The 12,242-nt window shown below is 47.5% G+C and overlaps 5 protein-coding genes across 5 annotated transcripts; 4 read left to right on the top strand and 1 right to left on the bottom strand.

The window, feature by feature from the left end:
* Positions 1 to 496: 496 nt before the first annotated feature.
* NAGLU (Alpha-N-acetylglucosaminidase) lies at positions 497 to 3,151 on the top strand (the record flags this gene model as incomplete). Its single annotated transcript, XM_031145155.1, has 5 exons — positions 497 to 753; positions 812 to 960; positions 1,015 to 1,664; positions 1,796 to 2,143; positions 2,303 to 3,151. 5 exons carry the CDS (start codon positions 497 to 499, stop codon positions 3,149 to 3,151), a joined length of 2,253 nt encoding a protein of 750 aa, XP_031009959.1.
* A 936-nt stretch (positions 3,152 to 4,087) lies between these two features.
* LHYA1_G000160 (uncharacterized protein) lies at positions 4,088 to 5,278 on the top strand (the record flags this gene model as incomplete). The annotated part of the gene is made up of 2 exons (XM_031145154.1): positions 4,088 to 4,256; positions 4,308 to 5,278. The coding sequence occupies 2 exons, from the start codon at positions 4,088 to 4,090 to the stop codon at positions 5,276 to 5,278; spliced, it is 1,140 nt and encodes a 379-aa protein (XP_031009935.1).
* A 191-nt stretch (positions 5,279 to 5,469) lies between these two features.
* Positions 5,470 to 6,404, bottom strand: cdc14 (Cell division control protein; the record flags this gene model as incomplete). Its single annotated transcript, XM_031145153.1, has 2 exons — positions 5,470 to 5,931; positions 5,988 to 6,404. The coding sequence occupies 2 exons, from the start codon at positions 6,402 to 6,404 to the stop codon at positions 5,470 to 5,472; spliced, it is 879 nt and encodes a 292-aa protein (XP_031009850.1).
* Positions 6,405 to 7,710: 1,306 nt separating this feature from the next.
* GGS (Geranylgeranyl pyrophosphate synthase) lies at positions 7,711 to 8,887 on the top strand (the record flags this gene model as incomplete). Its single annotated transcript, XM_031145152.1, has 2 exons — positions 7,711 to 8,459; positions 8,506 to 8,887. The coding sequence occupies 2 exons, from the start codon at positions 7,711 to 7,713 to the stop codon at positions 8,885 to 8,887; spliced, it is 1,131 nt and encodes a 376-aa protein (XP_031009849.1).
* A 492-nt stretch (positions 8,888 to 9,379) lies between these two features.
* ITP1_4 (Itaconate transport protein) lies at positions 9,380 to 11,361 on the top strand (the record flags this gene model as incomplete). Its single annotated transcript, XM_031145151.1, has 4 exons — positions 9,380 to 9,751; positions 9,851 to 9,934; positions 9,997 to 10,149; positions 10,201 to 11,361. The coding sequence occupies 4 exons, from the start codon at positions 9,380 to 9,382 to the stop codon at positions 11,359 to 11,361; spliced, it is 1,770 nt and encodes a 589-aa protein (XP_031009842.1).
* Between the last annotated feature and the right edge of the window lie 881 nt (positions 11,362 to 12,242).

The following is a 12,242-nucleotide window of genomic DNA, read 5'->3' as shown; positions in this document are numbered from 1 at the left end:
TGCTGTGCTTCGGTCTCTGGAATCAGATTGTATCTTTCATCTGTAGCGTCAATATCTAAATATTCATGAATGATTGTTCCTGCCGCTAGCATTCTCATCTCAATTTCCAAACGCTACGAAATACATCCAGAAAACTACGACCAATCAGGGGAGCCAATCATGCCTACTTGACTTGACTCGGTTAAAGATCTACCCCACTTTCCAGCGACCACCCCCACCCCACCTGCCTTCCAGAGCAAGGCTTCCTCGCTTCATTACTTAGCTGTACGGAGTATAGTGAGAACCCTTGTCTTAAGATCTTGTCTATAGTTGCCCATTCATCGCAGAATAGTGATCCACAATGCAGCAACGTTGCATCAAGGCACGCTAATAAACGGTTGTTCCTGGCACGTCCGGGAGGGGCGTTATTGGTGCCAAGAATTATAGAGGCTGGAAATGCTTCGACCTTCCCTTCTTCTTGACATCTCACCTCATCTCTTCGATTGCTAAGGAAAACATGCAGTTCTCCGTATGTTTGGTATGGCTCGTGACAGCAGTCGTTGCTGTGAGAACACAATCAACCCAGGGAATCCTTGACTTGGTAAAACGACGACTCCCAGATCATGTAGATATATTTGAGTTTCGTCTCACTGGGAATGAGACTTTTCCAATTTCGACAGCGATTAGAGATATCAACGATGAGTATACCATTTCGTCTACGCCGGAAGGAAAGATTCTCGTGGAGGGGAACTCGGCCATTGCACTGGCGAGCGGGTAAGTGAAGCACATTCGAATTCTATGAGAAACGTATCAGCTGACGAGATGGTCACAGATTGCATCGATATTTAGCAGATACTGTACATGTTGATATTTTTTGGTTTATTGGGAGTCGTTTAGATACAGAACCTTCGAATCTGCCTCCCTTGGATCAGCCCATAAGTGGTTCAAGCATCGTTCCTTGGAGGTATCATTTCAATACAGGTAGGTGTAACTAGCACTGAAAATCAACATGTCCTTCGTTGACAGTTGATATAGTCACTTTCTCTTACACTTCTGCATTCTGGACATGGGAGGACTGGGAACTAGAGCTTGATTGGCTAGCTCTACGGGGTGTTAACTTGCCTCTTGCCTGGGTCGGGCAGGAGAAGATCCTTGTGGAAGCATTCCGAGAATTAGGTTTCAACGATGCCGAAATCAACACTTATCTAAGCGGACCAGCCTTCCAAGCATGGAATCGTTTTGGCAATATACAAGGTTCTTGGGGAGGAGACTTACCCATGGAGTGGATCGACGACCAATTCGAATTGCAGAAAAACATTACCAAACGTATGGTTGATCTGGGAATGACTCCTGTGCTTCCATGCTTTACTGGCTTCATCCCAATGGCGATTACCCGAGTGCTACCAAATGCAACCGTTGTCAATGGCTCTGCTTGGAATGGATTCTCTACTCAGTATACCAATGTTACTTTCCTGGAGCCGGTTGATCCTGCGTTTGAGAAATTGCAGATAAGCTTCATTTCCAAACAAGCTGAAGCTTTGGGCAATATCACTCACTTCTATACGCTTGATCAGTACAACGAGAACGATCCTTTCTCGAACTCCACTGACTATCTGAGTGGGGTTTCGAATAACACCATGAAAAGTTTGAAAGTCGCCGACCCAGATGCAATTTGGCTCATGCAGGTAAGTCAACTTACCGGAAGGTATTCTCCTATTTTAGATGCCTCGAGAACAATGTTTTAATTATAAGTCTCCTTAAGTATCCCCCAACTCCCCGTTTTAGGCACTACTAATTCCGAGATCTTGATATCTAGGGATGGCTCTTCTATTCCAGCTCTACGTTCTGGACAGGACCAAACGTTGAAGCTTATCTAGGAGGAGTCTCAGACAACAGTGACATGTTAGTCTTGGATTTGTACTCGGAGTCCCAACCTCAATGGAACAATGCTAGGGTAAAGTCCTACTACGGCAAGCCTTGGATATGGTGTCAACTCCACGATTATGGAGGAAATATGGGATTATATGGACAGATCTTGAACGTCACTATTAATCCAATTGAGGCACTTGCTAATGCGAGTTCGGGCTCATTGGTTGGATTTGGGCTCACAATGGAAGGCCAGGAAGGTAATGAGATCATGTATGATTTACTCCTTGATCAAGCTGTAAGGATAACTGGCTCTTTGGTTTTACCCTGCCTCATTCTATTATGTTTCGTCTTATGTGCTCTAAGTCCTCCCATAAATCTCCTAAACTGGAAGCATAGGCTCCCTCTACTCCTGAAACCGTGCTGAATAGGAAATAACTAACTCTCCGTGATCTAGTGGTCGGAATCCCCCATCGATACTGAGGCCTACTTCTACAACTGGGTGACACGTCGGTACTCCGGCAATGGGCCTATTCCTTCTGATCTATACACAGCATGGGACATGATGCGAACAACAGTCTACAACAACACAAATGTCACTACGCAAGCTGTTAGCAAATCCGTCTTTGAACTGTCGCCAAATATTACAGCCATTCTAGGACGAACAGGACACCACGCCACAGCCGTGACATATGATCCATCCACCCTCACGGATGCATGGCATCTCATGTACTCGGCGACAACGAGTAATCCTTCTCTATGGGATAACCCGGCCTTTCAATACGATATGGTAGATGTCACGAGGCAGGTGTTCAGCAATAACTTCAACGTTGTCTATAGTTCCCTCATCTCAGCCTACAAATATCCATCGGGATCCACAAATTCCACAATCGCAACTCTCTCCCAGAACCTCACTAGTCTTCTTAGCACCCTAGACTCCGTCCTGCTAACGAACCCCTCTTTTTCCCTCTCTACATGGATCAACGCCGCGCGCTCCCAAACCGACAATACCACATTACAGTCTTTCTACGAATATAATGCTCGCAATCAGATCACGCTGTGGGGTCCAAATGGGGAGATCAATGATTACGCATCGAAGAGCTGGGGAGGGTTGGTCAGTGGTTATTATATACCGCGGTGGGAGATCTTTGGGCAGTATTTGACTGAGGTGCCGTTTGTAAATTACAATGCTACGGTGTTGAGTAAGAGGCTGCTGGATTTTGAAGAGGGATGGCAGAATGGGACGAGTGTTCAGAAGGTGGGTGTTCAGGAGAATTTGAAGAGTATTCTGGGAGATATTATGTGAAGAACAGGGGCAAAAAGTGGACCTATAGATAGAGAAATAAAAGCAACGAACTTACGAACTACATCCTCTTTTATCACTTTAATAGTTTCAAGCGGCCAATGCCTACTCAATAATCCAGGCGGTCTCCTCTCAAACCTACTCGCGGCTTACGCAAGTATAGTCTAGTAGAAAGAGACAGGGCTCTAATTGAGAACTTGAGAAGTCTCACTTTAAGATTGGTTTAGTCCTGCTATTCTAGAGGCTTATACTGTACTAGGGTTATAAGCTACTTTCGAGCGAAGGAAGGACCAATTATTATGCAGTACGACCAACCACTTTTCAAACCCTGATTTACAACATCAGAATAGAGTACAAAGAGAAGTAATCAACTCGGAAAACAAATCTAGAATCATCCGGTGATCTTAAGCCAAGAAGACCCCTTGCCGCATCTCGCATAACGGATCGCCAGAATATTCTTTTCCGACGAGCACCCGCCAATTGGAGCTTCATCAAAACCACACCTCTCCGAGCATGTCCATGCGGGCTGTCCAAAAACAGCAACTGACAAAGAACCACGATGGTGGGATCAGAGGATGCAGCCTCAGCCTCTGCAGGAGATTTGCAGAGCTAGACACTTTTCCCTTCCTTTATCCATGAAGCTCCACGAATCGGGAACTCGTGCGGCTTCTCGTAAGCTGAGAAGAGCTGGCAAGGATGCAAGGAGCCACACCTTTCTCTTCTTTCCGCGATGCATTTGCAATTACTGTGCATACAAAGGAGTTGTGGTGGGGTGGTGTGTAGCTTAGCAAGCTGTTGCCCTTGTGCGATTTTACTTCCTTTCCTTTGTTCAGTCATTCATCGATACCTTTTTTGGAATTATCAATCGCGCTTTTGTAAAAGGAGCAGATGTCCCAATACCCGTAGAGCAAAGCTGCTTGGAATAGATCCTCGATCAAAATGCCTGCACGACACTTTCTACTGGTAGCGATCGCATTCTCGCTGCTGAACACGGCATTTGCGCAATATGGAGCAATGGACATGCCTGCTGGGCTCGGTCCACGGCAGTATCTAGGAGGACTGGAAGGGAGAGACGCTGGGCAATGTGCTCAAGCTAATTCGCACAATTGTGACTCGTCCTTTTTCATCTGAGATTAAGCATGCGACTGACACTGTTTAGGCGTGGAAGTGAACCAAACCGACGCCTGCTGCCCGAACTCGCAATACTGCATCATAAACACAACGGGCAGCGTTGGATGTTGCGCCATTGGATCGAACTGCGGTATCGAGTGCGGGTCATCAGCTTATATATGCACCACGACGGTCACGAATAGCGGAACGGCGACGCCAACACAAGCGTGCTGTCCACGAAAGTGTACTGGTACGAGCCAGTTCCCGTGCGCTTCGTCGCTGGGCGGAGGATGCTGTCCTTACGGGTGGATGTGCCAGACCGGCGCGAACCAATGTGTGTCTACCGCGGCACCTACCAGTGATCCCGTTGTAAGTGTAAGTACAATTCCCAGCGGATGCTCAGCTGCGAACCAGTTTTCGTGCGCGAGTTCCCTGGGGGGAGGATGTTGTGGCCTGGGACAGCAATGTGTTACTTCTGGGACTGGGAATTTCTGCTCTGCTACTGGGTCGGCGATGCTTACGAGGACGGGCTCGGGCGGTTTGATAGCTACTGCAGTGCCCAAGCCGTCTGAGGGTAAAGGGCTTTCTACTGGAGCAAAGGCAGGCATTGGAGTTGGAGTCTCGCTTGGTGCTCTACTTATCATATCAACTGTGATGTGGTTCTTCCTGGTTCACCGACACCGCGCCAGACAGAGTGAGGGGGCTTTTGGTCCTCCTGCTATGTCTCAAAGTTCCGGTGGAATGAATGGAGGGCCAGTAAGGAGGCCATCTCCTGGTCGAGGTCAACCCTCGGATTACTTTGGACCGGCTGCGGAATCGGGTCCTTTCACCGAAGATCAACACTCAGCCGCAATGAGCCCCGGATCTAATAGGGGTGTACCGACATTACCCCAAAGCCCGAACGATATAGCGGCTCCAGTTGAGATTGATTCGAGAAGTCAATCTAACGTCACCACATCTGGAGTCTTTAATTACCAGAAAAAAGAAGGACCTTCAAATCCTGCAATAGAATTGCCTTGATAATGCTCAATCCTAATTAAGCCCCTGACAAAGGCCATTGGATAACGCCTTGATCCGAATATTACAAAAACAGCCTCCATATCCTCAATTAATCGACCATTTTCCATACCATACAAATGCAGATGCATCCAACGCCCCAGTCGCGACCAAAAGCAAACTCCGTCTATACCATCAAACAAAATGAAATAACATTACACTTCACCTCCAAATGCATGTCCTTCTTGCAAATCCGCTACCAGGTCATTCACACCATCCAAAAACCTGCCCAGAAGCTCTTGTTTCTCCGCCGTACTCTTCGTATTTCCACTCTCACTATCTGCACGCTTCCTTGCAGCAGTGTCCAGTCGGCCAAAAGCTCCGGCCAGCTTACTTGGACTTCGCTGCAGCATGGAGGGAACGGATAGGGTACCGTTTGCCGAGGGTATAGAGGGTGTTTCGGGCATGAGGTAGAAGTATAGGAATTCGACAAGCTTCATCTTGACTTCTCGCGTGGTCTCGCGCGATTTGAAGGCTGATGTAATTGCAAGTAGACCTTCGAGGTTTTCAAATGTCCGGGTATTTTGAGGGGTATCAACGAGGGCGCAGACGAGGGTGATGATTGTTGTAGACTGGATTGCTGGACACCACATTGGTTCTAGGAGATCGAGGAGTTGCTATTTGCGCAAGTCAGCTATGCTAATCATATAATGGCACACAGAGGAAAATATACATTCATATGCGATTCTGTCGAGAATAGATTCCGCGATGGCGGATGTAATAGCATAATTCCCTGGAGCAGGTCGAGCGTCTGGATAATCAATAGATCATTCTGTCCATCGTTCGACTTGCCCAACAACCTGTCCAAACAATTGATCAATCGCGTAGCCACATTCCACTCAAAACCATCCTGCAGCTTGAAGAATTCTCTGAAAGCCGGATCGCTACCCAGCTCACCCAGCTTTTTCAATGGCGGTGGTTCTTTGCCCGGATCGATAACAGAACGACGCTTCTCAGCAGCGGATTTCGGCGAGGCCGACGAAAGGCAGACCTCTGCGAGGAGACCATCGATTTGGCGTAGTCCCTTGCGGATCTTTCCCTGGTCGTAGGAGGAGAGGTTATCGAAGGAGAGGGAGAGTAGTGCTTCCATGGCTTTTTATTGTTTTGTTTTTGTTTTGTTTTGGATGTTGGGACTGCGATTGCGATTGGAAAAATGATACCGGCCAGTTCGCAACGCCTGAGGAAATGAGAAGAATACGCCGAGCAAATGTTAATACAAGAAAGGCGAAATGAAGAGTTTAGTTGTTTTGTTTTGTTTGCCTGACGTGAAGCTTGGTCCTCATAATGCCTCCATTATAGCCAGTTTTTAGCTATCAAGATGGCATGGCAACGACGATGACAACCGAGGCTGCTAGGGCCTAGTTAAGAAGGCGGTGAATGAAAAGTGGCAGAAAGCAAATCCGGGGGGACCTGCAGATAAGATGCGATAAGCAAAGCAAAGCATGCGCAGATACTGTAACAGCTTTGCGCAGAATGCGTGCGTGGGCTTTTGATTACAGTACAGTACAGTACAAGAATATTGTAGATATGAGGATGCTGCCAACCTACCTTATTACTCTTTGGATAAAGTATATCCGCTTCAAAAACAAAGATCGCATTACTATCTTATCTCACCCCCGTTATCCCTACTGTACGTGTGACCCCGCCAAATGATGAGACATTTAACGAAACTTTAACGAGTCAATACTCCAACATCATCTTACATCTTACACAAATCGCATGAATGCGAGCTCAACATCGAGAAGACTGGTCTTGTATCCGAGGAAAGTATGCATGATGCCTGTCAAACTGTCAGCTGCCCCCTCCCTTTGCATGTGAAGGAGCTGACAGCATGAGTTTAAGAAACAGTCCCTTTATCTAGCTTCTTGACGGTGAGCTGGTCGACGGGTAGCTTGATCTACCGTACAACGCAAACTACTTGAAATTCGCCAAACCAAGTAACACTTGTGACGGGTCCTAAGGTACAGTAACTCTTGATTTATGGAGGCTAGATTTCTGTCAAGATCGAGACCTCTAAACTCGCCATGAATCACTCACTCACTTACCTCTCCTGGCGAATAGTCCGTGGCAGTAGGGCTACGTACAAACATCGCCATTAAGCTAGTCGAGGTACACCACCGACCTGACCAGCCACCTTTCACGACAATTATAGACTCGTCCCACTCTCAAGCCTTTGCCCCGCTTCGCTTGCTTTCTTGCAAACCCCGCGATCAAGCGTTAAGAACGGTGGAGCCGCGTCTTCAAATCTGACTGCTGTATCTGGTGCCTTCGCCGCTTGCTTGCAGCCAAAACTGCAGCCTGGCGCTGACCCTTCGATCAATCCTGCAACGGAGGTGGATGGGAGGAGGATACATATGCCCCAGCGCAACCTCTCTCACCGAGGACCCTTGACAATAATGGATCAATTTCGATCACCAAACGTCATCCCACCACGGACTTCCTCGACGGGACACAATGGCCTAAACCACACCCCTCCTAAGGCAGTCTTGAAACCCGTTGCTGAAGGTGATTGGATAAGCCAGAGGAAGTACTCTGGCGCAAACCCAAACTCTATAAATCCATCTATACAACACGCTGGTGGATCTCCTCCGGATCCTGATAGATACAACAAGAGCGACATGGCGTTTACCGGAAAGAGCAGTTGGTCTCCACAGAAGGACCAGATCTTGATGGGGCCCTACGAATATTTGATGGCCCAGCCAGGAAAGAATATTAGATCGCAGCTGATCGCCGCGTTTAACGAATGGTTGGAAGTACCACTAGAGAGTTTGGAGGTTATCAAAAATGTTGTGGGAATGCTACATACTGCTTCGCTGCTGGTAGACGACGTCGAAGATTCTTCAGTGCTACGGCGCGGGCTTCCAGTTGCGCACAGCATTTTTGGAACTGCCCAAGCAATCAATTCGGCCAATTATGTATACTTTGTAGCTCTCCAGGAACTTACCAAGTTGAACAATCCGGAAGCAATCAACATCTATACCGAGGAGTTGTTGAATCTGCATCGTGGTCAAGGAATGGATCTGTTCTGGAGGGATACGTTGACTTGTCCTACCGAGGACGATTATCTGGAAATGGTTGGTAATAAGACCGGTGGTCTTTTTAGATTAGCGATCAAGTTAATGCAAGCTGAAAGCAAGAGCCTCAAGTATGTACCAGCCCATACTTTCCAACATCTAACTAATAAGTCAAAGGGATTGCGTTCCTCTTGTCAACCTCATGGGCATCATCTTCCAAATCCGAGACGACTACCAGAACATCTCCTCACCCGAATATTCAGTCAACAAAGGCATGTGTGAAGATTTGACTGAAGGCAAATTCTCGTTCCCCATCATCCACAGCATCAGAGCAAAACCAGAGAACATGCAGCTGTTGAATATTCTGAAGCAGAAGACGGAAGATGAGCAAGTGAAGAGATACGCGGTGCAGTATATGGAGAGTACTGGCAGTTTAGAATACTGCAGGAAAGTTCTTAGCACACTCATGGAGAGGGCAAAAGTGCAACTAGATGAACTGGACGGTGGTGCTGGTAAGGGAGTAGGTGTTAGGATGATCTTGGACAAATTGGTTGTTTGATTTCGACATGAAGCATTGATGATTTCCGAAGAATGTAATGGGCATACGCAGATATCTTGCCATACGAAAATGCAAGGTTTTCGGACTGTAACAATCAAGTTTATTATGTCTGATATCATTCGTGTCTTAGTCTTCAATCAGGTACGATACTGTCTTCTGCGTTGAGCTTTGGATGAAAGCTACTTGTATGTCAAGCGTAAGTTGAGATGAGTCACTACCAGGCATCACTTCTGCAATCCACAGGTTCATTTCCTTAAGGCAACCATTGCAATATATTGTCTTCATTGAAGGCGGTGATTGAAGAATCCACAATACCATATCCCCGGAGATACAACCTTATCTCCAAATTCTTTGCCGATCACGCTCCGTCTTCAATTTATAGAAGACGAATAAAGCTATGTGTACTCTAGACCTTGGAATGCTATTATCTTTTTTTGACCATCACGTCCAGAACACTCAATATTGCAGCTCTCTTTTCTCAGATAGAGAAGAATGGAGCTGAACAAGGGGCATGACGCGTCTGCTGACGTGGCACGTGATGACACCAAAGAGCACGAGCAAGTCGGTACAAGAACCCCTGGACCAAGCGAGGCAAAGTGGAAAAACGACGAAGTATCTGCGATCCGCGGTCCAGATTCTCCCCTCCCCCAAGAAATCACTCCCTCCAGCTCCGAACATGGATCTCCTCCTAAAGACAACACTGCCGTCACCGAAAGCTCGACCGGTCTCCCACCAGCAGACCCTCTCACCCGTCAAGATACATCCGCATCAGAAAAACCCTATAGTTCCTACACACTATGGGAAAAGCGTTTCATAGTATTGACTGCCACCATGGGTGCTTTCTTTTCTCCTTTTACTGCCCAGGTAACCAACTCATTATTTTGTCCCTTCACTTGATTTTCGTTACCGAAGAGTTTTTATCTTCTCGGCTCTGGCTCAAAGAAGTAACTAACCCCTTGATAGATCTACTTTCCTGCGCTGAATACTCTGGCCAAGGACTTGCATGTTAGCTCGAGTAAGATTAACTTGACTATGACTACTTACATGGTACGCTGTCTATTTCCCTTGGGCCGATCAGTGAACTTGGGTGCTGACTGAACAACTTTTAGATTCTGCAAGCCATAGCCCCAGCATTTATTGGCGGGTTCTCAGACACGGCGGGTAGGAGGCCGGCATATATTATCTGTTTTGTTATATACATTGCGGCGGATATTGCCCTTGCATTGCAAAACAACTACGTCGCTCTACTGATCCTCCGTATGGTGGGTGCTTTCACCCCCCTCCTTCGATCTTTAAAACTAACAACCATCAAGGTCCAAAGTGGCGGCAGTAGCGGGACAGTCGCGCTCGCAAACGCCATAGTAGCCGATGTCGCCACCTCCGCCGAACGCGGTATGTACATCGGCATAACCTCCCTAACCGGCATCCTCGCCCCCTCCCTCGGGCCCATCCTCGGCGGCATCATCTCGCAATACGCAGGCTGGCAATGGATCTTCTGGTTCCTCGCCATCCTAGCCGCCGTATTTTTCATCCCCATGCTCCTCTTCATGCCGGAGACCTGCCGCCTCATCGTCGACGACGGCACGGTGCCTCCCCCGGCTTGGAACCGCTCTTACATGAATGTCATTAATGAGCGGAAGCGCGTCAAGGCCGGGCTTGGAAAGCCAGATTATAGCAAGAGAGATGAGCTAGCCAAGAAGCGTGGAAAGGTGAGGTTCCCGAATCCACTCGAGACGCTGGTCGTTGCGTTTGAGAAGGAGGGGTTTTTGGTGTTGTTCTATGCGGGGGTTGTATATGCGGGCTTCTATGCCGTAATATCCGGCATGCCCTCACAATTCAAAGACATCTACGGTTTCAATGACCTGAAAGTCGGGCTCATGTATTTGCCCATAGCCGGAGGCTCACTACTCGCAGCATTCGTCCAAGGAAAAATCATCGACTGGAGTTGGTTCCGCGAGGGGAGACGGGTGGGGATCAAGGTCACGAAGAGCAGACAGCAGGATCTAAGTCATTTTCCTGTTGAGAAGGCTAGATTGCAGGTCGCTATACCCATGCTGTTCCTCGCATGCATTTGCACTATTATTTATGGTTGGATCCTGCATTTCCGCGTTCATCTTGCTGGACCTTGCATAATCCTATTCTTTCAGGGGTATACGCTTATTGCAGCTACGCAGACGATCTCTATTCTCATTGTAGATATCAATCCGAGTATTGCGGGTACGGCAACGGCAGCGTTTAACTTGATTAGGTGTTTGCTTGGGGCTGGGGCGACGGCGCTGATTCTGCCGATGACGCGCGCGATGGGGTTGGGGTGGAGTTATACACTAATTGCTTTGATATATGTGCTCTTGAGTCCGATGTTGTTTGTGGTTATCAGGTATGGGCCGCGATGGAGGGCTGAGAGGAAGGAGAGGGATGAGAAAAAGGCGAGCGTGAAGGCTGAGAAGGCAGTGGCGAGGGGGGAGAAGGCGTAGGCTGTTTTCAATGATACCCCAGAGTCCACGACATCGTTATGTAAAAGCTGGTTGGTGTGGATTTAAAAAGCATGGAGCAATTGGACCAAGTTCGACAAGGTCGGTTTAGAGCATATTGTTTACCTCCGTTCTGAGGAAGTTGATCTAGTCAATTCATTCGTTTTTTCTTCATAACTTGCTTATCCGGACCTATTCATTTGTCTTTTTTCTCTGCTCCAGTATTGCCTTCACGCGGATTTCGAAGTTGAAAGTTAGAGCGTCCGAGAAGTCTCTTCGAGAACACTCTTAGGTACTCTAATCAAATCGTCTTGTGTGCCATTCTCGCGCGCATCCAAAATGTTCGTCATTGTCTGTTGCTTTTGTCTCAATCTGCTGACCAAACATACAGTCCCAAACATACAGTCAAATAATATACAATCAATAAAGAAGTGTTGAGCTAGGCAGTGCAGCCGCCACGTAGAATTTCTTCGGGGGTTTCAGTATGGACTGACTGCTCTTCCCACACATTATTCGACAATTGCCGAATGAAGCTATACACTATTGACACCGGCTCTCATCGCCCTTCTTGGTTCCAGTAATTAAGAATACGCAAGTCCCTCATTGCGAGTCGCGAGTTGCGAGTTGCGAGGTTTGGTTTCGAGACTTACCTTACCTTACCTCTGACTCTGATCACATTAATGGTATAATGTGAAATAAGGAAAAGGGCTGACACATACGACCATAGCTTGGAAGATATAGGGCATCCCGTCCGCTCTGCCATACTCAAGATCCAAAGCGGTAGATTAGTAGTTGGGTGGGTGACCACCAGCGAATACCTACTGTTGTATGTTTTTGCCATTTTCTTTTGCAAGATTTCCCTTTTGACATACCTACTCTTTTCT

Source organism: Lachnellula hyalina (assembly GCF_007821495.1).
Source record: "Lachnellula hyalina strain CBS 185.66 chromosome Unknown contig00001, whole genome shotgun sequence".
Lineage (NCBI taxonomy): Eukaryota > Fungi > Ascomycota > Leotiomycetes > Helotiales > Lachnaceae > Lachnellula > Lachnellula hyalina.
Note: the sequence above shows the minus strand (reverse complement) of the source record. Positions and strands in the feature narration are given on the sequence as shown.